This window comes from Mus musculus, chromosome 8 (genome assembly GCF_000001635.26).
Source record: "Mus musculus strain C57BL/6J chromosome 8, GRCm38.p6 C57BL/6J".
In the NCBI taxonomy this organism is placed as follows: domain Eukaryota; kingdom Metazoa; phylum Chordata; class Mammalia; order Rodentia; family Muridae; genus Mus; species Mus musculus.
The window spans coordinates 112,553,603-112,580,654 of NC_000074.6; the positions used below are offsets into that span (position 1 = coordinate 112,553,603).

Here is a 27,052-nt window from a genome sequence, read left to right on the forward strand (position 1 = left end):
GTTTTGTATTTAAAGACTTATTATACTTTTATTTATGTAAATGTGTGCATGTGTGTATGTGTGTGAGTGTGTCTGTATGTATATGTTCATGTATGTTGGCACATCTCTGAAGGCTAGAAGAGTGTATTAGCTACCCTGGAGCTGTAGGTACAGGCAGGCAGTTGTGAACCACTCTTTTAGTGTTTTATTGTCGCAAAGAGACACTTCAACCACAGCAACTTTTATAAAGGAAAACATTTAATTGGCTCTGGCTTACATTTCAGAGGCTTAGTCCGTTATCATTAAGGCAGGAAGCATGGTGGCTTGCAGGCAGTCATGGAGCTAGAGAGGCAGCTGAGAGTTCTACATCTGGAACCATAGGTAGTAGCAACAGACAATGAGCCATCAGGCCTAGCTTAAGCTTCTGAAGCCTTAGAGCTCACCCCTACAATGACACACTTCCTCCAGTGAGGTCACACCCATGCCAACAAGGCCACAACTCCTGTCTTAGGGCTTTATTGCTGTGAACAGACACCATGTTCAAGGCAACTCTTATAAGGACAACACTTACTTGGGATTCAGAGGTTCAGTCCATTATCATCAAGGCAGGAACATGGCAGCGTCCAGGCAGGTACGATGCAGGAGGAGCTGAGAGTTCTACATCTTAATCTGAAGGCTGCTAGCAGCTTACTGACTTCCAGGCAGCTAGGGTGAGAGTCTTAAAGCCCACACCCACAGTGACACACCTACTGCAACAGGACCACATCCACTCCAACAGAGCCACACCTCCAAATAGTGCCACTCCCTGGACCGAGCACATACAAACCATCACACTTACTAATCGGGTCACTCCCTATAGGCCAGTGGAGGCCATTTTTATTCAAACCACCACAGCCACCATGTTAGTACTGGGGACTGAACCCCAGCTCTCTGTCAGTATACCAAAACCAAATGCTCTTACTTGCCCAGTCATCACTTCAGCCCCAGATAAGGTCGTTTTATAACTTCAAAAATAAGCCCAAACAGGGAAAAACTGAGTAACAATTCATGTTTTAATTAAAAAGGAGACGAAATTAAAAATGGCAAGGTACATGACAATTTGTGGTGACAGAGAGTTGTGAACGGAAGACTTTTACAAATCTTGTTCTAAGTATCTGATTGAAAAATATATAGATAAAACCACTAATATGTATGTCAATGCTATGCAGATACAGAATAGTCTGGAGTTAGTCAGCAGGGTTTATTCCAATATTTCCTTGCTCCTGATGTACCACAAAGAACAGAAGACCCTAGTTAAGATGGCTTTTCACCTGAGTGTATCCGTTGCCTTCTTTATCAAGACGTTTCTCTATGACCCATAAGTCTAATGTGTAGTATAATATATGTCACCCAATATTTTATAGCTTCCATTAAAAATATAACACAATAAACAGACATCCCAAAGTACAGAGAGAATACTGACATTTTAAGTAGAATACACTGAGAGCAAATTCCATAATGCATTCTCTCACATACGTTTTTGACTCTAACATCTTAGAAAGCTTTTTCAAAACATTTTACCTTATCTGAGCTGAAAGGAGCCTTTCAAATCATCTATTCGAGTCTTCTTACTTTACGGATAAAGTCCCCAAGGGTTTCCATGCTCATAGCCAACCGTGGACTCAAGGTCACCTCTCCTGGTGTCTGAATCCCAAGGTGGTTTCCAGACCTGATCCGGCAACCTCAGGGATTTCTGTCATTCCGGACAGAATAATGCTTTTAGAAGCAATTTGAGAAAGAGAATGTGAATGCCAGCTATCGAGGCGTATTCCTCGCAGGGGAGACAGCACTACCACAAATTTATTATGCTTCTTCAAAGTGCAGCCTCAGTGGAATTTAACCGCGGCTTCCCATTGAGGCAATCTACCCGATGCTGCAGGTAAACCTTCTTAAAAAGAGAAAGAGAGAAGGGGAGCGAATTAGTGACCATTTCAAGTATAAAGAGACAAAATTGTTAAGGTAGTGTGGGGGAATTCAAGAGGTTCTTAGCTAAGCTTAAAGAGGGGCATCTTTTAAAAAGTTTCTCATTGATATGTTGCAAAAGAAATGCCACTTTTGAAGAAGCTCAAATTAAGTCTGACTTCAGCTTCTTGCCAAAAATTTCCCTTCCTGTCAATAACTTGTAAGGCCTTTGGATGTTATCCAATTCAACTGTCTTTGAAATTTACATTTTAGAATAACGTGTAAACAAAACTACAAAATAGAACTGGGGGATAGGCACAGCAGTGGAGTGATTGCCTCGGATGCAAAAGGCACTAGCTACAATCCCAGAACCGTAAAACAAACAAACAAAAAGAGTCACTTCCTCTCTCTGGATATCTGTTTTCCTGCCCAAATATTGACTCATTAAATCCTAACACCTAGATTCTAGTTTATGTTTCACCTCTGGTTTTTCACCTTGCTGAGAACTTACCACAGTGGTGCTTGCTGGCATGCATGTTGCCTAGCGACCCCATGAAGGTAGGACCTCTTATTTACTGTGCTGGACACTCCGAAGTTTGCTCTGTATAACATTCCTGCATCTTAACTTGTTGTTCTGTTGAGGACTCCAGAAAGTCACATTTTTCCACACCCATAATCTCCATTTCTAATAGAGAGATGAGAGGAGTTACTGCTTTCTTGGGATTTCTGGTAGAGCAATGGACAGGTAATGGTGAGACTTCAAGTAAGTGGAAGTTTCAATAGTGGAAGGACCAGTGGAGGCTATCCATGTTCTAAGGCAGTTATGGCTGATGGCCATCTCCAACTATGTTTCATAAGGAGTCCAGTGTTTTAAGCTCTTGCTAATATTACTAACCCCTGTCTTACTCTAACCAGGGACAATTTCCTGTAGTTTCTAATCTTTGGGTAATCTTACAAAGCCTGGATATATGGGCCAGGTGAGACACATACTTTATACCTCCTTAGAAAATAAGAAGTTTAATAAAAAGTACCATTATAAAAAATAGAATGGTAATATTTATTAGATACTTTCCTTGCTGTGACGAAATACTGGACAAATACGTTGAGGATGGGAGGGTTTATTTTGGTGTGTCATTTGAGGGGAGACCATCTACCCATGATGCCAGGGAAAGAGACTCATCAGTTAGCTGGTCACATGGTCTCTCATGAGGCACGTGATCCTACGCCATGGAGCGGTAGCCCTCTCCACTCAAGGACTTCACTCACGTAGGTCTTCCTCCTTCAGTTAAAGCTGTTTGGAGATCTCCTCATACGCAGAACCAGAGGCTTTCTCTCCTAGGTGATGTAAACCGTGTCAAGTTGACAACCACGATTAAGCAGCACAAGGTCATTCCTTGTCATCTGGACATGTAAATGCATCATGTGCAAATCAAACCATCCCACCTCTGGTCCTCGAAGTCTTGTGTTCATCTCACAGTGCAAAACACATCTAATGTCTCTTGAGATGTTCCTAATATTTTAACCTTTTTGATATTTTTTCTCCCAGGCAATCTCTGAACTGTCAGGCTCTATAACACCCAAGCACAAGTCACATACTTCCGACGAACAAATCACAGAGTGAACTTTCCAGTTCCCGGAAGGAGGGATGGAATCCAGCAAGGAAGACCATGGCAAAGCAAGGGTCCAACCGCATGAGCAACAGCTCCCATTGCTGGGGATCTGAGGTCTGTGGAAAAATGACCTGGACTCAACAGCCTTGCACAACCCCACCCCTACCCCAGCTCTGCTGTCTGAAGCACGCATAGCCTCTCTTTTAGACTTGCTCCACTGTATGTTTTCTCCCATCCTTAATACACATTGCTTGGTCTTGACATCTCCAGCACCCTAGTGTTTCTACTACAACACAAGATTCACCTTCATGCAGTGGTCTCTCAAGCCTCCCATTGCAGGGCATCAGATGCTGCCACACGTTGCCTGCTATCAGTGACTTCACAGACTTGTAATGTGAGCCTCCTGACCTCCAGAACGCTTGGATTTTGCATGCTTGCCAAACCAGCACCAAGTGCATGACTCTGCCAAGATCTGCTGCCATCTGGAGATTTAGTATGGTCCCCCTTTGCCACGTTTCTCTGTGTCTTCAGCCAAAATTGAGAAAACACTTTCGCAGGCAGGTGTTTTTGAGCAGAATACCTCCCTGGCACTGTTTGCAGTTCAGTTTCTCTCCTTTCAAGTAAATTTGCATTTTTCACAAGTTAGAATCTTTGAAAGGTAGGCTCCTGCCCTCCAGGGACCTTTTCCATTGTCTTAATGTGGAGCAGGAGGCTTCTCTTTAACAGTGCTAGTATGCTTAGGGATCATCAGTGTTTTCTTAGTACAAGCTTTGTTTGTAACTTTAACCCCATTTTTCCTTTCTTTCTCAGCAAACTGTGCATTTTTTCCTATCTTTCTGGTCCACTTGCTGCTTTCTCATTGCACACCTAGATGAAATTAGAGAGCAGTAGTCATGTCATAGCCTGAATGCTGTCTCTGGACTTCCTCCACCAAACAAAACACTACTTTTGAATTCAGCTTCCTCCAAGTTCACAGGATGCAGACAGAATGCAGCCAGACTCTCTAAGAATTATACATGAATGAACTCTAGCCCAGTTACCAACAGCATCCTATTCACTTCTGAAACCTCTCAGACCAGACCTCTGCTGTCTGCCTCCGTGTTTGCCTCCATCAGAATAACCTACTAAACCTTATGCACAACCTTTTAGGGATTCTCTAGACTTCAGTTTCAAACTCTACCACCGTCCTCCCACAAATAAATTCCAAAAGACTATGAACCACATGATTTGTTTAATGGCAGCAACACCCCCACTCCTGGTAACAATTTTCTGTTTCATTTCTGTGACAGATTATCTGAAAGAAGCTCTAAAGTAGAAATGGTTTATTTTAGTTCCCTGTTTACAGGTACAAGCCATCATGGCAGGGAAATCCCAGCAGCAAGACCATGAGCTAGCTGGTCATGTGGTGTTCAGTCAGGAATCAAAAGGCCGTGAAAGCTGGTGCTTAGTTGACTTTCTCCTTTTATTCAGTTTGGGCCACAGTCATGGTGGGTCTTCCTACCTGAGTTAAACCTCTGTAGAGATGCTCTCCCAGATGTGCCTAAAAACTTATCTCCTAGGTGATTTAAATTCTGTCAAGCTGACAACCAGTATGAATTATGACATAATATTTGCATTACTACAGCATAATTTAAATAAAGTGTTTCTTCTAAGAAATTTAGGTTTTCTTAAATAATAACATTTTTGCAAGGCTTTTGAGTTATAAAAGGTTCATATCATTGTAATATTTTCTCTAATAAATAGCATGTATATGGTAGACTCTAACAACAAAATATTTTAATTCAAAAATTAATCTGAAGTAACAGTGTCTAAAACTATGACAGGCGTACAATAGACACTTTGAAAGGTCATATTTACCATTCTACTGTGGTGCTGTAGCAGATATAACGTCTGTATTGTATGTTATGATATTTAAGGATGAGTATGCTAAGCCTCTTTTTTGGTCCAAATGCATGGAGATACCAAATATATTTAGAATGATGATCACTAGCATATTTGAAATTTTTAAAGCTTGCTTTCCTTTTTTACTTGATGGTTGAACTCATTTATCAAGCTTTCATTGGGTTTTACTAACAGTCTCAGACAATTATCCTCATATTATGATATTCAGAAGCAGTCTACAAGGGCAATATGAATTCTGGAGATTGAACCTAGGGCCTCACACATACGAGGCAAGTACTCTTCTATGGAGACATCAGCACCAGTACTTTTTTATGAAAATGATCTATCTGGTTTGTCCAACATGGTAGTGACAAGGTATAGGCACTGTTGAGCTATTATGGGGCTATTATGACTGAGCAACTTTCTCTGTAATGTGGCTAATGACTTATTGTATTGAACAGTTCATAGAAATGAAATGATGTCACGCACACAGCCATCTTCTTAAGACTAGCTTTCCAGACAGCATATAGAATACAAGTTAGTCTCTAAGAAAAGACCCTAAAACCGTCTGTCGCTTTCCTCCACCTGGGAAGATGGTACCATTGCTGTGTTTCTGAAAGTAATGGCCACTTTTACTTGTAGGAGATTAACCCCAGCCACCCTCCCTCTTCTGTAACAGTAGTTTTCTACCTGAGTCTTGGAGAATTGTTCCCTTAAGGCGCATCAGGCTGCTGGGCATGAAACTCACTGTGTGTTGTGCATCTAAAGATGTAGGTGGTGGGTGGATTTGATTTCCCTGGACCTGCCTGAGGCCAAAACTGTTTCTGCATCATTATTCTAAGAAATGGAAACTTACCATGAGGCAGTCTCAAGTTCTAACACATAAATGCTTGTAGATACAAAAAGAATTTTCAAAGTCCTTATCTACTGAATTCTTTGTTTTGGATAGTAGCTGTGTTCCCTTCTTCTTAAATCACTTCACTATAAAGACATCACCAGTCTAAGTGTGATATTTTCTAACGCTGTGCATTCCTACTGGGATAAGCTTTTTCTATCAGAGAAGTAAAACTCAATGCTGTATTCTAAGATTTCACCGAGACAAAACAGGAGGTGAAAAACACCCTCTCTCCATAACCATCCCCTTCTTCATGCTCCCTTTCCCCAACTACACTCTATTTCTTTTAAAAGATTTATCTTTTTATTGATGTATACGTGTGAGTGTAGGATTGTGTATGCTGTGAGAGCAGAAGAGGGCATTGAGTTCCCTGAAGCTGGGGCTACAGTCAGTTATAAACCATCATCCTACATGGGTGCTAGCACCAAACCCAGGTCCTCTATGCTCAGTATTCACTCTTAGCACTGCCCCCCCCTCCTTTTATGTTGTTTTTCTTCTTCCATCAAGCCATCCCGAATCAGGTAATTTCTCCCCTGCCATACATCTTGGTCAGTCCCATGCAAAGTGGCCAAATTCGTGATGTTCAGATGAGGGGGATCTAGACTGACCTCTCTTATTCAGTATACTTGGGTTTTAAGCACGGTTAAGGAGTTCTGTGCTTTGTCTTATGCTAAATAAACGTAAAACAGCTTGGGGGAACGATAAGGTTTATTTTCTTATTCTAGAAATAGCACCCCGATTTTGTGTACTTACTGTTTTTATGTGTGAAATTTGCCTAGAACTTGAGTCAGATTTATTGTTTCTGTGTCAACAAAAACATCTCAATCAAGTATGATCATAGAAGGAATCCCACTTTCCTGTGAATACTGTAAGATGTTAAGTTAGGTAAAACTATTCATAGCATATCCAATCATTTACCTTAAAGAAATACCCAAGGAAAAAGTTTCGATCTCTCATAATGAAGTAAATTTTGTTGCAGGACATAATTTAGAAAGAAGATTTTTCACACTATGCCTTGTTCATTGTACAGATAATTCGAGAGTGTGACACTATTAACTTTTATACTTCCATCATCTATAGAGGGACAAGAGTCAGATTTGGGTTCTTAACTGAAATAAATAAAATAGCAGGAAGAGTCCCTTCAATCATGGGTTTTAAGATCCTACATATAACTCAATGATCTCTAAAAGATGAGAAACAAAGTGACCTATGGTTTCCATAGCTTACTGCCTGTGCACAGCTGCCAGCCCTGGTACAGGAGGAGAAACACAGACCCAATTTTATGCATTCTTTGAGTTGTGGAAATGGGTCTATTTCTTTACAAGGAGACAGGCAATATAATTGAAAAGAGAGAGAACAAGAGGTTAGAGAAGGTCACAGGGAGAGAACCTTGAACACTTAATGGAGTATTCTTTCGATAACCACTAGAGTACTAACCAGTACAGGTATGTAAAGAAACAAAGGCTGCAAGCACTCGATAAAAGCTATTCTAGAGGGTTGCCACAGGGCTGGGAGCACTGCCACTCTTATCAGTCAGATAGGAAAGACCTACAGGTATCTAGGCCACTCGGGAATGCCTCCCCTCAGGAGCAAGTAGTAATTAGCGTTGTGTTAAAGATAACTCTAAACCTGTGTAACAAAATCATAAAAGCCAGGCTTGAATATATCATTCTGCTTCCAAGTAATAACTGCACCCCTCAACTGCAACTCAAGGTTTGTATGCATAAAAATGTAGAGCCACCAACAATGCAAAATTCATACAATGTCCTCCATTCATCAAAAAACCAATGCTTTAGATGTTTGGGGATGACAACTCTCAGAGAGAAAAATGATACTGTAAAATAAAAAAGTAATACCATAATAACATACGAAATAAAGCGATACTGAATCACAAGCCAATGGATAAAATAAATGTCTATCAGTTCACATTGTCAAATGAATAAGTAAACGCAGGGGAACACACAAATCTGCCATGAGGAAGACTCCCACATGATTTATACCCATCCTCTATCCTCAAGTAGGAGGTACATAATTTCTCATTCTTTTAAGTCTGGAGTCCATATAGCCAGTTTTGCCAAAGAAGACAGAAGAAAGAAAGAGGAGGTACCATTTTACAGTGGAGGGATCCGAAAAACACTGCCTCCCTGAAGAGGTCAGGATCAGGATCAGCATCATTAATATTAAGTCGCCATGTCTGTGAGCATCCTTGACATGGTGTGATAGCTCGGCACCCGCTTCTGTGGTCTTCCTCCACAAAATGAAGAGTCCTCCCTCACTTGATGAAGGGAAAACAACAGACAGTTCCCATCAGAGAAATGTGCCGAGTAGCCGATCAATACCCACTAACTGTCAAAACGATCCGACATTAGGAGTTTGAGGAATTGTCCTAGATGAGAGGACCCTAAGAAGACATGAGCATTAAATATGACATGGACTCAGAATGGATTTCTACAGCAGAGAAAATGTCTCCAGTAAAAATGAAGAGCATCTGGATAGACCTTAGTTGACATCTACGGGTCCTCGTAGCTGTGGTAGCAAGTGTATCAAAATGATGGGCGATGTCAATGATCATCATGAGAATGTACATACAAAAGAGGGTTTCAGTCTCTGAAAGGAGGGTTCACTCTCCTTGTAATTTTTCAGTAATTATAAAACCTTTAGGACTAAGAGCTTATTTAAAGCTGATAAACATTCAAATGTCATAAGAGACAACATCCACCAAATAAGTGTAGCATTTTAAAAGACTTATTTTTTATTGTCTTAATTATGTGCATGGATAGGTATCAGGGTGCGGGTGTGTACCCATGAGTGTAGGTACTTTGGAGGTCAGAAGTGTTGGATCTCAGGGCTGGTGTTACAGGTGAGTGCAGGCTGCCTGATGTGGGTGCTGGGAACCAAGCTTGGGTCCTCTGAAACTGTAGGAGGTACTCTTAACCACTGAGCCATCTTTCCAGTTCAGTGTCTTTTATTACTACTATATGTCTTAGAGGAGTATCTGGCATGACCAATAATTTTTATCTCAACCGTCAATTAAATCTCAGAGGGTTGTATCAGGTGAGCTATAAATAGAAAAGACACACTGCTAGAGCTTAATTGTTTGTAATGTTTCAAAATTTACTATATGCATTAGCAACACAGCAGTCCCTACTTTTAACAGTGATTACAAGGAAAAATAGTAACACTCGGGGCAACATAAAACTGCTAGTAAAAAAAAAAATGAATGTATGTTACAGAACAAGTCTCTTGATTAGAAATATGAAACAATAAAAGTAAACACTTTTATAAAATATTGATCCTGCCAAAGGTTGACTAAACACAACAACAGCAACCATGCCTGTTTTTGAAAAGATTTATTGGAATTTTTAATCATGTATATGTTTATTTAACCATGGGATATGTACACGTGAGTGAAAGGTACCCATGAAAACCAGAGAGGGTGACAGACTCCCCGGATCTGGAGTTACCTGCAGTTGTTCCAGACAGCTTTTGAGAAGCAACCCTAGTTCTCTGAAGATCGGTGCTCACTCTTAATGCCTGAGTTAGCTCTTCAGCCCCATGTTTAATTCTGTATGCTCAATGGTTATAGGCGGGGAAACAATGTTTGTAAGCACTATACGTAGATTTGAGAGGGGTCTTTTGGCCAAAAATTATTGTTTGTGTTATATTTTTTAATTAATCAAAAACAAACTATCAATTTTGAGAAATAACATTGGCGAGATGGTAAAATAGAAAGCCTCAGACTCCCTCCCTCCCTCAGACGTATCAACTTAATCATGATACATTCCCAGTTTGTCTGATGAAAATTCTAAAAACCAGGTAAGAGGCTCCCGCAGCCTGGGAAAGAGTGAAGCCCTCTGAATGGAAACGAATCTCACTCATCAGAGCCCTTCTCTGAGTGCAGTGCAGTGCGATCAGGAGGAAATTCTTACCTCCCAATCACTCTCTGGGGGAAGTTTCTGTCTTTTCTGAATCTAAACCCCAAGAAGAACCAGGTGAGAGGCAATGAGAAGGGAGCTGATCCACTTACCATAATATCAGAGTCTGTCTATTACACTGCAGCGTGTCTACGGGAGGACTGCCGATGTAGGAGCTGGCAAACTCCTCTAATGAGATGACACACACAAACCCCCAAAGGAAGAACTCTCATGAAAGGCTTGAGCTGCTCCCAGTCTGTAGCGCTGATGACTGACTAGCGAAACGTTTCTGTATGAAACAAAATCATGCGACTGTAGACGTGGCTGACTTTTAAATACCCATGTCCCCAACAGAAGACAGCGAGACATAACAGGAAAACACACTCCCATCAAAACAACAGAACCAAACTCCAGAAACTAACATTAAAACAAAACAAAACAAAAACAAACAAAAACCCCAATACCATGCAAAACACAGGAATTGCTACACAAATGATTTAAAATAATCTTCACAAGGCTGTTCAGTGAATTCAGAGAGTCAGGAGAGAAAAATCAAACAGGGAAAACAGTGGGAGGTGACTGATGGTGGGAACGAGAGACGAGCTGCGGAGAAGAGACCCGGAAGTAGAAGATCCAGAGCTGTAGGGCCGGGGTGACTGACAGAGGAGGACAGAATGAACACACTTGAAGGCAGGGCACCCCAAACACTCATGCTAGAAAGCTGTAAGAAAAAACCAAAGGGTACAGAAAAGTCAAGGCAGAGAAAACAGATCACAGGGCTTCGGAATGAAAAGGGAGAAAGAGAATATCGGATAAAATAATGGGCCCCAGGTCTCCTAAATCTGAGGTGAAAAGTATACATGCAAAGTCAGGAACCTCAACTAGTGTTATCCAAGAACAATGAGCCAAACCAGTGGCATAATAAGACTGTTAACAAGTCATGGACAAGGACAGTGACTAGAATAAAGAGGAAGCCGCTATTCATAGACAAGGGAGCATACATTAGGAGATCAGAATACTTATCAGCAGTGTAGAAGTTCCTTAAACAAATAGAGAGGCTGGAGATGGCCGAGTTGATAAAGTGCCTGCTGTCCAGGCATGAAGACCTGAGTCTGGATCAATAGCACTTATGTCAAGAACCAGACACAGTGGGGCATGCCTGTAATCTTAGCATTGGGAAGGTGGGGACAGGGAAATATTGGAGTTTGATAGATAGCTCTGTCAAGTCAGTGAGCTCTAGGTTCCGTAAGGTACCTTACCTCAAAAAAAGAAAGGTGGAAAGCAATTGAGGAAGACACATAACCTCAACATCAGGCCTCCACAAACACTAAAACACCTGCACATACACACAGGCACACACACACACACACACAGACACACAGACACACACACATATACACACACACACTCCTACATACACAGAGAGACATAAAGACACACCTACACACACTCACAAACCTACACACACAAAGAGACATACAGACACCAAGAGAGACATACAGACACATACAACTGCACACACACACACACACACACACACACACACACACATGCACACACAAAAATCAAAAGCAGAATTTACATGCCATCCATCAATTATACTTCTGGTTATATATTTCAAAGGATGTCGAAGAGATACTTGCAAGTATTCTTTCATTTCAGCATTATTCACAATAGCCAAAACATAGAAGCATTGTAACGCGCATTGCCCCATAAAGGAAGAAAGAAAATGTGGCTTATATGCACAATGGAATATCATGTTTTTTTTTTTAAAGGACATTTGTCACTTGGTACAATGTGATGAACTCTGAGACATTATGAAGGGCACATCCTGTGATTCTGTATATTTGAACTATCTCTGTAACTCAACATAGAACAGAAAGATGATTACTAAGGGCTAGCGAGTGGAGGGATTGGTATTTGATGACTACAGAAGTTTGGCTCTGCAAGATGAACACACTCTTGAGAGACCTGTTGGATGACGATGTGAGTGTAGGTGATATTAAACACAACTGAACCATTGGGATGGTTGACATCTGGACTAGCAGATGTCAAAGACCCATGAAATGCATCTCTGCATGTCTATGGAGCTCCTTCCTAAAAGAACTAATGTGTGGGGCTATGACTGGGAGAAAAAGGCTTGCCCTGAGTGTGGGAGGCAATACCTAGTGGACTGGTGCTCTGAGTGATGGGGTGTTGTTGGAGAAGTGGGTGCGTGTCTACCAGCAGGACTCAGTCCACTCTGACTGAGTGATGCTTCTTTTGTTCACTGGCCATCAGACTCCAGCTGCTGTAGCCTTTCTGTGTGACTTAATACAAGCAGCTCTCCAGGCCCCCAGAGCTGGGCCCAAGGTGTCCAGCTTTATGGACTGGGCAGCTACCACATTCTCTGTCTTTCCATAGGACACCGTTGTGGACCTTCCCAGCCCCTCAAGGAAAGCACACCAATGATTTCATATATATATATGTGTGTGTGTGTGTGTGTGTGTGTGTGTGTGTGTGTGTGTGTGTGTGTTTTCCTTTTGCTTTTGCCAATAAGGAAACCAAAAACTAATGCCATCAAGATATTTCATCAAAATGGTAGTGGGAGATACATTCACATTTAGGTTTCTCTATTTCCCATGTATAAGCTCTCTCCTTCCGTGGTCAATAGACAGTAAAGGGCTTTACAGGGACTCGAAATGACAGTGCTTTCCAATCTGCACAAGCTTTCAAGAAATTGGTCTATCAGTGTGAAAGGTCTCTCTTGAATAGCACCTAAGATATTTCACACTGAGAACTGAACCTAGGGCCTCCTGCTTGCTAGGCACTGAGCTACATACCCAGATTTTATTTTTAGTGTATATTTTATTTTCTGAAAGAACATTTTATACTTATTTATTTACTCTGTCTCTGTCTCTGTCTGTCTCTGTCTCTGTCTCTCTGTCTCTGTCTCTGTGTGTGTGTGTGTTATATGAATATGTGTGCAAAAGCCACAGCACATGTTTACAGGTCAGACGACAATTGGACAACTTGTGAAGTTAATTCCCTCCTTCTACCATTTGGGATCTGAGGACTGAATTTAAGTCACCAGGCTTGGAAGAGGCAAATGCTCTTACTCACTAGCCATCTTGCTATTCATTTTTTTAAAGATTTATTTATTTTTGTTTTACGTATATGCACATTTTGCTTGCATAGATGTATATGCACCAATTGCGTGCAGAATCCACAGATACCATTATAAGAGGGCATCAGCTTTCCTAGAACTGGGCTTAGGCATGGTTGTGAGCTTCCAAGTGTGTGCTGGAAACTGAACTCAGGTCTTTTTCAAGAGCAGGAAGTACTCTTAACCACTGAGCCATTACTCCAGCCTCTCCACCTTTTATTTTTGAGATAAGGTCTTACTGAGTCAGCCAGACTGGCTTTAAACTTGTTTTATTGCCTGGGGGAGACCTTGAATTTGAAGTCCTCCTACTTTAGCCTCTGGAATGATTGGGGTCTGGGCCTGTGCTGTCAGGCTCAGGTTGACTTAAGTTTTCAATTATATATGTGTGTATATATATAATATGTGTGTGTGTGTATTCCTATTTTCATCCAATACTAATCTTTAAATTTCCTCATTTGTTTTCTGCAAACCATGATAAGCTTAATAGGATGATAATACTTCCTTCTGGAAAGCCAAGGCAACAATTTTATAGGCCTATAGACCAGAATGTCAAGTCCATATCCCTTCCTTCCTTCCTTCCTTCCTTCCTTCCTTCCTCCCTCCCTCCCTCCCTCCCTCCCTCCCTCCCTCCCTCCCTCCCTCCCTTCCTTCCTTCCTTCCTTCCTTCCTTCCTTCCTTCCTTTCCTCCTTGTTGAGACAGTCTTAAATAGCCTAGAATCACTTCAAAGTTGCTATGTGGCTGAGGGTGATCTTGACTTTCTCATCCTTCTATCTCAATCTCCCAACTGCTGGGATTACAGGCATGTACCACCATACATAGTTTATATAGTGTGGGTGGTCAAACCTAGGACTCTGTGCCTTCTAGGTAAGTACTTTATCAACTGTACTACATTCCCCAATGTTTCCTTTGTACTCACGTTTTTCCATCTTTCTTTTTTTTAGTACCCTGGACAGCTCAGTCTCACTGAGGGCTCAGTCTCACTGAGGGCTAGAAGGTCCAGTCTCTCCCTTCTGTAGGCACAGCACATTTCCTTCAAAATATTGATTTGAGAATTTAATTAGATAATAGGTGGCAGATAGCTTGTGTGCAATGAAATCACTGCCCCCCAATACTTACTAATATAGATCGTTAATGCATAGCTGTTTTTCCTTGATATTTTATGACCAGAAAGCAAAAGCCAGGCATTTAGGTGTAGGAGCACAGCAAACATCTAGACCTTACCTTTCTTTTCACTGATGCTGGTTTGAAGGACTGGGTTTTTTTTTTGTTGTTGTTGCAGGAGTTAGTCTGGGTACTGTGAACCCTGATATGGGGGCAGCAAGGCTGAGGATGAAATTGGTAGAATCAGAGCCCCCCTAGCCCCCCAAAAAACAAAACAAAACAAACAAAACAAAAACAAAACTCAGTCTAGCTTCCTCTTTCCTTCCTAACTCAATGATCCTGCACATCATTCTCTTCTCTGTTCTTGGTTTTCCACCTGCAAAATAGGAAAAACAAAACTATCCATTTGGCTTTGTTTGAAGTCAAGAGCTAAATAATTATGCTTTGTTTATGGATGGTTCTCTCACCCCACCCCCTTTTTCATAGCCCAGCAAGGCTGCCTCTGGTTCCAAACACCAAGATGTTGCTTGAGAGCTCCTGGATTCCTGCCTTGATGACGCCCAGGAAATCAGCAGGAAGACGTCTTGACATTTATTTTAAAGAGATGATTTACCCTCTCTGACACCATGTGATGTGCCGCTCTGTATGGGGTCTTAACTTTATCATTTGAGTGCTTTAATATTCTACACAAGCAATAGTGCCCAGGGAGTGGCCACTGGAAGAATATTCTCTGTAGTTGTTGATTTTCTGAGTGTGTGTTGCACCCATTTGTATGTCTGTGAGTATGTATAAGTGTGTGCATATGTGTGTGAGTGTATGCATGTGTGTGCACATGTATATGTGCATGCATGTGTGCCTGTGAGTGTGTATAAGTGAGTATGTATTCCTGTCAGTGTGTGAATGTGTGCGCGTGAGTGTGTACCTGTGTGTGCACTCACGTGTGTGTGCACGCACACACATATGGGAGGGGGTTCCCTTTTTCAGTATTCCATAATTTTCCATTTTGGGCCCTCTGGGAATTACTATTAAGAAACATGATTATGGAATGCTGCCTATTTCCAGAAGGATGCTTTCATAAAACTCAGTCTACTCAGAGAACTCTTCATGGGTGGATTTGTATTCCTGAAGCACCAACTAAAATAAGAAATGTTAATTTCTCGCAGACTATTATCAGATGATTTTTAAATATCTGCCAAGCAGGAATGTCTGTTCCCATGTGAGGAATTTCCGTAATAAAATCCTGGCACCGGAGCACAAGGCAATAGTTTTATAGAAACAGAGAAAAACAGCACGCGTTTTCCCGGAGGACAGTTTTAGCTACAATTCACCAACGCTTGCTTCGTTATTTCTGTCTTATTTTATGCTTTTGTTTTGAAACATAATGCAGTTTTACCTGGATACACTCCCGGGCAATCAGGAAATAGCTCACTATGTTGGTTGGTACTGCCAAATACAAGACCTGCGGAAAATCAGAAGGCTTCCTTGCCTGGCTGCTTTCCTCACCCCAAAGGGTGGCAGGGCACAAAATGGGTTAAAGCTTATTGGAGAATAGAGGGGAGGGGAGGGAGCCCCGAGGAGGCCAGGAGCAGCGGGCAGCGGGCAGCGCCTCCAGGTCCAGCTTCCATCACCTGCAGCCGCTGCGGAGCTCAGAAAGCTGCTGGCTGCTGCTGTGCTTTTTGGAGGAGGAAGGATGCTGGGGCAAATTTCTAAGACCGGTGCGAGGAGTGGGCGTGGCCTCGGCAGCAGTGTGTAAGCTTGTTAGGACAGAAGCTGGTTGCTTTTCTGTGAGGAACCAGTACTGAGGGCAGGGGAGAAGGAGGGTGGGGAAGAAAGAGAGAGAGAAAGAGAGAGAGGAGAGGGAGAGAGAGAAGGAAGGAGGAGCAAGGGAGGAGGGAGGAGGGAGAGGAGGAGGAGAGAGCGCGCGCGTGAGAGGAGGGAGGGGGAGGAAAGAGATCCAGAGAGCTAGAGATACTGAAGACCCAGTCAGTGCTGGGTGAAGGACTGAGGAGAACCTGTCTCCAGCGCTCTGAGAGCCACTCGAGATATTTTGGGGAGCTCAAAAATTATGAATATGGGATCTGTCGCTGGAGCTGTTCTCAAGATGTTACTTCTGTTGTCTACTCAAAATTGGAACAGAGTGGAAGCTGGGAATTCATGTAAGTACACAGCAAATGATTTAAAACTTGCAGGGGGGCTCCGCGCAAAACTTTGATTCTGTTGTTTTCACGATTAATCTTTTCAACTGGAATCGCTGCGGGGCTAGGAAAAGCACTACAGGGAAATTGTGCAAATATGATCGGGTTCCTCTTGGTCTGGTCAAAATATGCAATATGTTATTTGGATTTTTTTTTTTTTACTAGCAGAATTTCACTCTCTTTGAATATTCATTGAGAAGACTCAACTTCTAGTAAAACATTAAATTAGCATCTTAATCGGGGGACCAGCCCGGGAACGTCTTCCATTGCGCCTGTCTTGAGGTCATTAAATTTCATTGGGATTATTTGTCTACCAGGAAAACAACCCGCAGACTTGATATTCTGCTGCATTAGCTGAGATTTCTGAAGTTTGCGATTTAGCAGTGGCTGGCTGCATCTCTGAAATGGTGCAGGCTAATAGCTGAGACATACTGCAGACTTCGCGGGCAGGGGCAGGCAGAACTGGTGGAGGCACAGCTCAGCACTGGAGAGCTGTGTCCTCAGGCAGAAGAGCACTCCTGGATGGGTACCCATCCCTACATCTCCCTTAAAGGGAAATGTGCAGGTGACTTCCCCCTCCCCCACCACCCGCTTAAGTAGTGTTCTCTAGTGGTTGAATTTTCAACTTCATGTATTTGTGATTGATTGTCTTAGTGCTGAGTTCATTGATTCGAGGAACATTTGTTATGGTCTCGTTGCTTAATTTAAATATCATCCAAAATACCCTGGCCCAACTCTTTCGTCAGCTTGCCATTGGAAATAGGAAAAGTTTTAAAAGTTTATATTTGGTTTAGATTCTTTAGATAGAAGAATTTCCTCTTTTTATGTATGATAAAAACAGCCAAGCAAACACACAACTTTCTATTTCTTTCTCTGCTTTACAAGAAAGGGTTATAAGTCCTGCTCAGGAATGGATGGGACCTGCCTTACTGACAGCTTTAGGTTTGAGAGACAAGACATTGGTAACTCTCTTTGCCATAGACCCTCTTTTGCCTTAACTGTAGAGTCCTCACGAGGGAAAGGCACAGGGAACTCACTGCCACGAGCTCGTGTCCACCCACTGATGATTTTTCAGGAGCTCATTTAATGTCAGAATTTACCTGCCACTCTGCAAAGGCAAAGGAGAGAACTTCACTCCTAGGCTGGACTGTGCTTCCCATTCAATTTCAAATCGAATGTGTGGGAATCCCATTAAATCAGTAAAATATGTATAGTTTCACCTAGCCAAAATCTTAGAGGGTCCTGTGGGTGATGGCCTTGACAAGCGCTGTAGCAAATAAACAAACAAGGATGATACACAGCAGACCTGAACCCACCTACCCGCTCAGTTGAAGTTCTGTGGCAAAGGTGTAATTCCTTCTGCAGCTGCAGGGGTTCATCAGAGAGGGAGCACTAGAGGTCACTGTTGCGATGCGAAGCACACAAGCTCTTCCCTTGAGTTGGGCAGAGCTTCATGCTGGCCTAACCCAGTTTGTCTTCCCTATGCCTTGCCTGCACATCTTTTTGCAGTTTATTAATATGAATAATTGGGCTGTGAGCTGCGGATGTTTGTTTGCTCGCTTGCAATGTGGTACAGAGTGTCACCGGAAGATCCATATTAAAAGGCTTCCCTTCCTCGTTCATCTCAGCCAGGGAAAAAGTGAGCAGCTGAGATTTGAGGAGAAGCCAGTGCTCATGTCTGCTTAGCTCTGCCTGGGCCTCCCACGGGTGCCGTTTCAACCTTGGATCTGTATCCATCGGGGTTCGATTTCTCTATGAAGTCATTGGATAAATGTGGAGAGCCTAGAACTGAAGTGAACAAGAACACTTAAACATTAAACTTGGAATTCTTAGTTAGCAGACCTATTTAAGAGTTAACTTTTCTTCAAGTGTCCAAATTTATAATTCAATGGCTTCCGAAAATTAAGGTGACTTTTAGTTAATTTCTTATTGGCATTTTGACAATGTGACATGCAAACGTAGAACAAAAGATTTCATTTCCTAATTTTTACATTATTCCTCACTCTTTACATTTTGGAGGAGTCAAGGTTCACTTGTTGCTGGGTTGGGATAGAAAAATGTATGCTACCATGGTATCAGTTTTGGAAGACGGAGCAATGTATTATGAGTTTATGAACAGGGGTGCGCGTTAACCAAAGGGCAGGCAACTGGAATCAGCACAAGCATTTCAAAGTTGCCTTATGAGACTTCCCCAAACTCTCCTGAACCAGATTGTTTATTAATAAGAAGTGAATCAATCTCAAATCCCACAAGTAAAGTCGGGGGAACTGCATATAAGCAAAAGAAAATTAAAGACCTGCCTCTCAGGTGAATGTAAACACCTTTCTTCTTTATTTACAAGTGACTCACAAGGAGAAAAATCTGTCATCCACTGAGTTGGCCTTTGGGTAACAATAAGAACATTTGCCTAGGGGACTCTGTAAACCTGGGATTAGGTGAACTCTAATTTGAATATTAATTGATCTACTTAATCATCTGAGAAATTTGCATTAGAAAGATTCCATGCAAATACAGCCACCCTCTCTCCTCCCCACTCTTACATATGCATGGGGGTGCATGCACACACGTGCATGCACACACACACACACTTATGTGTAAGTACACATTACTAATTCATGTGCCAGTAACACTCTATGACTCTAGTTAGTACCTATATATTTAAAAAGAAATATATTGAGTGGGTTATATTCTTTGTTTCTGGTGTTCCATATGACATTTCAAAGTTGGAAACCAGCCCTAAGATTTTAGCCTATGTCCAGGTCGAGATAAGTTTGTTATTACATTGAGTCATCCTTCTGTGCAAACACAGTGGCAGGCATCCTTGCTCATGGGCTTGCTGTTTGAGAGGCTGTGCTCCTGCATCTCTCTGGTTTCTTCACTTCCTTCTAAGACAGAGGTACTAGAACAAGGGAAAGATGATTTATTTATTCTACACTTGTTCTTAAGAAGCTACAAATTCTAAATGCCAAGATAGTTTTGGGAGGCTGACTGGCCCTATAAGAAGGGTGGGGTATAACTAGTAAGCCTGGGGAGGGTTTTGTTTTGGTTTCATTCTTAGGGATCACATGACAGAAGACACGCTGAACCTCTCTCTGAGAATAATTAATGCCCACCAAGTAGCTCACTAATGACTGAGTTAGAAGTCAGCTTCTGACTGCGTTCTTTCTTTCCTTTAGTTGAAATCAGGGCTATGTCTGCTATCTACTTCAAAGGAAGTACCAAGAATATGATATAATCAGTAATAGAGAAAAATAGCTGCCCTTGTAGAAAGCCATTTTTACCAATTCTCGGGTACAACCCAGATACAACTGGACAGATCCTCAAGTGCCTAAAATTCAGTGTCATGGTTCTTTCTGAAAGCTTCTTTTTGTAATCTTCCCTCCTCCAGATATTCTGTAGTAAAATAATGAAATAACTACAATGTAATAACAAAATACTGATGGATATGATCCATGACACCATGTGTCAATGGCTGGCCCTTGGAAGTGCAGGTCAGTGGGCTGTCTGACTCACTCCTAGTATCATCTACTGTTATCCACTTGACGCCTTCTCTCCACTCATTGCGTCTGCTCTGGATAATTTCTGATCCTTTTGCACATGGTTAACATAGCTTATGAGCCAACATGGAGGCCAAACATGACTTCTACATGATTCCTAGTCCTTAATTAAAGTAATAAATATCATTATAATCTCCTGAAATTAGTCTGGGAATTCATGTCACATTAAAACAATAAAAGACCATCAGTAGACTTTTTTTTCTTCAATAAAAATAGATCAGTGGAATTGCATGTGGTCATTGGAAAGGGGTTGTAATATTTACTCAGGTGTTGGCAGAATATGGCCCATGGGACACATCTGCCCTTACACCTGTCTTTATGTGGACTATGAACTAACAGTGGGTTTGCATCTTTACCTGAAAAAAAAAAAAAACAAATTTAAGTGATTTTTTTTTGTGGCAGAAAATGACAGTGTGAAATTTGAATTTTTGTCACCTGTCTCACTTATGCAACAGCATGAGCAAGATTTGTATTTACATATTATTATATTTTGAATTTGATTGGTAAGATTTTGTTAGAATTGTCTTTATTCTTGCTTTATAAGTATCTATGTAATATTCTGTATTGTCTATCTGCCCCTTTGTAAAAAAAACCCAAAAAACAAAACAAAAAACCTCCATTGACCTCTGATGTGTGATGTATGGTGCAATGATGAACTATAGGTGTGCATAGATTATATTAATTGATTAAAAATGTTCTTATGTCATTAATTACACACATACTGAAGGAGCTGTTCACCCGACTGGCAAGTATATCAGGAGATCATATTTTCCCTGTTTGTTTCTCCTAGATGACTATTTTTGAGAAATCTCATTTCTACAACTATGCAATACCTCCATTTTATTAGTAAATGTCTACAGCACTTTTGGTGGCTAAGGGGGCATTTTTAATCTCGAGTAATTCGATTAGTATGCAGTGCTTAATAAATATGTGAGCAAGAAACTCTGTCTCAAAAAACAAAACAAAAACAAAAAATAAAATAAATAAATATGTGAGCAATATCACCCCAGATATTTAGGATGAAAATCCTGCTCTTAACCTTACATGGTCACGAGCATAAACTATTCTACTCTTTTATGAGTCAGAACTTGGATTTGGAATCAAATTGATCATAGGGAAAACGGTCTTGTTTGAAGAACGTTCTTGCTTTGAATGTAACTCGGGAGCTTCCTCAAAAAGCTCAAATTGGCAAACTTTCTAGAACAAATTGAAAAAATAGATTTTCATTTAAGCACAACCCACTGAGAATTCACAATAATTAAGCAAGTGCTTTCTACCTACTCATGCCAGCGTAATTAATTTGTATGTAAATATCTTGTCCATTTGCAATTGTATTTACTTTTGATTCCCAGAAACTAATCATTAGGTTAATTTTATTTATAGTACACTATTTACAACAGTCTAAAGGGTAAGTTAAAATGTGATATGTACTATAAAAATATTTTTGTAGCACAATTTAAAAAAACTGCTATTTGTTAAAATTTTATGTTATATAATTTATTCAGTTTTTTTTTCTCTTGAGACAGAGTCTCATGTAGTTCAGACTGCCTTTGACCTTGCTATATTTGACCTTTAATTCCTGATTCTATAGACTCTGCTCCCAAGTTCTGGAATTATAGGCATGTGCTACTGTGCCTGTCTCATAACTTGCTTTCTTTTGTTTGTTCGTATTTTTGAGACAGGGAGTCACTATATAATCTTGGATGGCCTACAACTCAGTATGTAGACCCGGGTGGCCTGAAACCCACAGAGATCTACTTACCTCTCTGTCTCTAGAGCGCTAGATTAAAGATGTGTGCCACCACATCTGCTTCAGCTTTAAATGAAGATTCAGGGTTCTCATCCCAGGGCCAGTTTTTAAGTTAAGAAACTTGTGAAGATATCACCGAGGATGGGTTTTGTGAGAAGGGGACAGCTGACTCACAGTTGTCTATTGGACCTAGACGCTTAGGGACAGTGACCTTGACAGTCCAAAGCTTTGAATGTGGCTTTGCATTAGAGTATCAGTTGGGTTTCACAAATACTCATTTTCCTGGGTAGAGTGAAAATCTCTTTTATCTCAGATCAATCAATACTGGACCTTTAATGTTGTCAACTAATGAATCATTTGACCTTTAAATGGCCAGTTAGCCTCAGATTAGCCAAGAAATCCTTCACTCTTTGTGTTGTTTGTTTTGAGAGAGGATCTTGGATGACCCATGCTGACTTTGAACTCTGGGTCCACCTGCCTCCAAGAGCTGAGATTACAGCTGTGCACCATGTCAGTAATCAGTGTTTTTTAAAAACAAACAAACAAAAATCCAACCAGCCAACCAACCAACCAACTAACCAAAAACCAAACCAAAACAAAACACCCAATCCAATCTTTTCCTTTCCTCTGTACTGACTGAAAGTTTGCAAACTGTAAACAGTAGGAAGATAAGACAGCATCGCTACACAAATCCCAAGAATGCATATTCATATTGGTAGCTTATTGTTTCTGATGAAATAATAAAGAATTGCATACTTTGATCTGATTCCCAACCCCCCCCCCCGTTGCTTATAGCTTATTATTTTCCATTTTTATTGATTCAAACATTTTGGCACCACTGACTTCTTTGATATGTATCTAGAATTATTGCTGTTTCCTTGTTAATGAGAATGACGGAGAAGGATTGATCCTTGCAGGATATGCGTTTCTGATAAAAGTTGTTTTGTGAGTTCACCACATTCTTGAGGTAGAATGTATTTGGCTCTTGCTGTTGCTAGAGTGAGCCTTGCCTGACTGCAGAGGCAACTGCAGGAGCGGCTCTTCCAGGCAGAAACCTCTAGAAATACTCTTTAACAAACTCATCTTCTAAAACATGCCTTGAGTTGTAGCATCAGATGCTGCCATTGGTTGTATTTTGCTAATCTTAAGGAGAAAAAAAAATCTCAGTGGGATGTGAGGGCCCACTTGTAATTCTAGCATATGGAAAAATGAGGTAGGAGGGTCATGAGTTTCCAGTACCGATCTGATTACCTAGTGAGACCCCATTGGAAATACCTAAGGGCTGGGGATACATTTTCCTGGTATAACAGTTGCCTAGCATTCTTACGATCCGATCCGGTCCTCGGCTTCTACCCCTAGAACTTCCCACCTCCACTACAGAAGTCTAAGAACGGAAGAAAACACCTTACTACAGAGCCATAAGTAGGGCACTTTGGGAGACCCTACAGTGATTGCCTGAAGACTTTCTTCAAGGAGAACATACTTACCATGGAACAGAACACCTTAAATTCAAATAATTTACTCTTGAAATTAACATGGCCACACGTAGCCTTTGGGATCTTACAGGAAAGTTTAAAATGTCTTCAGAAATAATAGTTTCCTTGTCATTTTAGGTTACAATAGATGGCATTTCTAATTTTAAAAATTCCGTTTTGTGTGTGTGTGTGTGTGTGTGTGCGCGCGCGCGCACGCGCGCTCATGTGTACGAGTATGTTTGTGAGTTAACATGCACCATGTATGCGCAGGAGCCCTCAGAGGCTAGAAGAGTGTGTTAGATTCTCTGAAACTTAGAGGCAACTATGGGCTGCCATGTAGGTACTCAGAACTGAACCCACCCAAATCCCCTGCAAGAGCAGCATGTTCTATTAACCTCTGAGCCACGTCTTCATCTCCAGCTCTTCCAGAGCATCTCGAAATGAGAGTGATGTCAGGTGGCTTGGGTATCATTGGATTACTTTAATTTGGGGGAGGTGGGAGGCAGCCTGGACGTCAGATTTCAGCATTCAGCCTCCTCAGAGAGCTCTAAGGCTTGGTGTTGGATTCAATTGTCTTTTATGTTCGTGGTTCTGTGACTTTCCTAGTGGCCCTTGTTGTTTTCACTGTATAGTTTGGGGTTCCCAAACATGCCAGCAAGTTGGTCCAAGGGTCTGAAGTTGATAAAGGCCAAAATCTGCCAGCACAATGTGACAAAAGGTTCTTTCGTTTCTCAATCAGCTTTCAAAAGGTAGACATTTTTGTCTTTTTTTTTTAATTTATTTATAAGGTATTCACTTACATGGTACCTGAAACTACAGGCCACGGGATGATAGAGTTGACCAACTTGCTTCATGTGGTACTTGGAAAGAGAGTTTGTGTTGGACTTTTTGCCCCTTTCCAATTGATGTTTTTTTTCCTGTCGTGGTTCATGGGAAAACAGTACTTTGACAATGAAATTGGGGACATCTCATAACGGGACGTAAAAATGAGCCTGTTTATGTTACAGTTAATGAGTCATTCCAGTGTAATAATTGGAAAAGTGAGTGAAGCCTGCAAACATTTGACATTTTAAGTAGTTCAAAATTAGTAACTATAAAAATTTTAATGTGTAATTATTTAATAGAGCGGTGATGGGATTTATCGAGAAGGTTTTTAAATCACAAAAGAAAAATGGCATAATATGTATGTATCATTTCTATAGCTCTAATTACTTTTTTTTTGTTTGTAAATTAAACTCCTCTCATTAGTGATTGTCTGGAGTAAGACACTATGTGCTTCTAAGGCCACAGAACACATATTTGATTCCGTGACCTTTTACCCGTCCTCTGGCAATGATGGTGCTTTAAAATGGGATTATTGGGTTGATACTAGTCTAGATGTAATGTAAATATATAAATTCACTTGTTTTCCTAAAGCACATTTATTGTATAATTCTAGACAAACTGTTACTTTATTACTTGGCTTAGCAGTTGTAACCTACAGAGATTGCTTTTGAAGGTCCTCTGAATAACTCTACTGATAACTCTCAAGAACCAGTCATGATCCAGGGGTTGGTAGCTTCCTGGGTGAGCTTGAGCAGACATTTGAGTCTTTTGGCTCATGGCAGGGGTCTCAGATCTTCCTGTTGGTATAAACCAGTACGGCCCTTAAGACTTGTCACTTAAAATCTGTTTATCATCAGGAGACAAGGAAAAAAGGAAGGAATTAATTTGGAAATAGCCTTTAAGGGACTTGAGTTGCTGAGATAAAGTTATAGTGTGTGTGTGTGTGTGTGTGTGTGTGTGTGTGTGTGTGTGTGGTGTGTTGGAAAGCATTTTGGCTGGTGTTCTGCTAATTAAGGTTGAATTCTACCATTGTCCATATAGCCTTGGGGCTTCGCATAAAATATCAAACTCCCTTTACCAGTAGGGCTTCTCCTTCTCTGACCTTGTCTAGGAAGTTCAAAAACCTTCACACATCTCTCTACCTGTGGAATGTCAGCCTTAGTTAGATTATAGACTCAACTTCCTTTCTCCTCATAAGAACCCATTCAGCTAGCACCTGAGATTTCTGGAATGCCTTCACAGGCTAAGGAGGCTTCTCAATACATCAAGCCTCCAGTCAATGCCATTTGCCCACCCTGGATATTCCTACCTTTTAATCCAAAACTGTATAACCCTTGATTCACCCCAAGTAAAGTTGATCTGTCTCCCCAAAGCTGGTCCCTGCATATCATCATTATCTTACATACTCAGGGCTTCTGAATCTCATCTCCATTCCACCCCTACACCATCTCCAATCTCTGCTCCTTTTGCCCTCATGAACTGATATCAGCCAGTGATCCCTGAGGGCAGAGAGGATCCCAGGGTAGAGTCAAAGATGGAGATTTCAGAACATTACCCATAGGGGGTAGGTTTTCAATTAAGTAGTGTTAGAACATAGAAAGTTGTATTTCACTTGCTGCCTGTATCACAGTTATTTCTAGAATGGTTTAAAACAATGTGTGGAGGTAGATATTTTACCCTGATAAGAACACTGCCCAACATGTACATGTATTAAAACATAATATGTTACCCCATGAATATGTACAATTTCCTTGTTGTAAAGAAACCCGTCATGACTGTCCCAGTTAGCTATAGATGGCAACTCAGCATAGCCTAGAATGACCTCAAAAGAATTTTAATTTAGTAATTGTCATCACCGCATTGGTCTCTGGGTGTGTCTGTGAGGGGTTGTCTTGCTTATTGTTTGGTGCAGGAGAGCCCAGCCCACTATGGGTGGGACCATTCCAAACGTAAGGTCCTGTGCTGATTAAGAAAGCACAAGCTTGATTGAGATGTTCAATAAGATGTTCCTCCATGGTTTCTGCCTGTCCTCTCTCCTTTGAGTTCCTGCCCTGACTTCTAGGTGATGCTGTGGGATCTGGAAGGATAAGCCAGATAAACCCTTTCCTCCCCAAAGTTGCTTGTGGTCAGAGCGGTGTCTCACAGCAACAGAATGGAAACCTGAACAACCCAATCCCCAACAGCCAAACAGAATTGAATAGGATTAAAATCTAATAACATAAGCTGGGGGTGGTGGTGTACTTTGGGGCTAAGGCAGGAGGACTGCAAGTTCAGGTCAGCCTGGGCTACATAGTGAGTTCAAAGTTCAAGGTCAACTTAGGAAATATGAGAGGGGGGAGGAGGAGGGAGAGGGAGAAAGAGTTGGGATGGGGTGGTGGTTGTGGAAGTTTAGGATAAATTGGGAATGGGTAGTGGGAGTAGATAGGATGAAAGAAGCACATTGTATACCTGTATAAAATTCTCAGAGAAGAAATAAAAAATGCTGTATTAAAAGACACTAAAACACTAACAAAGTGTCTTTTGAGATCCTGTTTAAATTTGCCCTGAACATAGACAACTGTATCTCTCTTTTATCATTTGAGTTCATTATTTCGTAGGATGTGGCATGATCACTCTAATATTTGACTCGACTTCCCATCATCCCCTAAATTCTAGCTTCTGTCAGCATGACACAGAGGGTGGGACAAGAGCAGGAGAGATTGTGGCATTACAGTCACTGGGCAAACTGGAGCAGAGTGTGGCTATCAAAGACAGTGAGGTAGAGTGATGCTTATACCCAGAGC

At 41.2% G+C, this 27,052-nt stretch overlaps 1 protein-coding gene and 1 long non-coding RNA gene across 5 annotated transcripts in view; one reads left to right on the top strand and one right to left on the bottom strand.

Annotated features, from left to right (window-relative positions):
- Positions 1-1,014: 1,014 nt before the first annotated feature.
- Gm26994 (predicted gene, 26994) lies at positions 1,015-15,973 on the bottom strand. The gene is made up of 6 exons (NR_132433.1): positions 15,861-15,973; positions 14,588-14,689; positions 14,283-14,396; positions 10,334-10,509; positions 2,432-2,605; positions 1,015-1,906 (listed from the first exon to the last, which is right to left on the bottom strand). It is a non-coding gene; the product is annotated as a predicted gene, 26994 (long non-coding RNA).
- Positions 15,974-16,195: 222 nt separating this feature from the next.
- The window catches only part of Cntnap4 (contactin associated protein-like 4), a 312,910-nt gene continuing 302,053 nt past the window's right edge, over positions 16,196-27,052 (top strand). For 3 of the 4 annotated variants that reach the window (XM_006530730.2, XM_030243313.1, XM_006530729.4), the window contains exon 1: positions 16,196-16,623. Coding sequence is in view for 1 of the 4 variants with exons in the window: in NM_130457.2 (NP_569724.2) it covers positions 16,533-16,623 (91 nt within the window). In the remaining 3 variants the exon portion in view is untranslated. The remainder of the gene's footprint in view (positions 16,624-27,052) is intronic. The other variant, NM_130457.2, reaches the window with a different exon arrangement.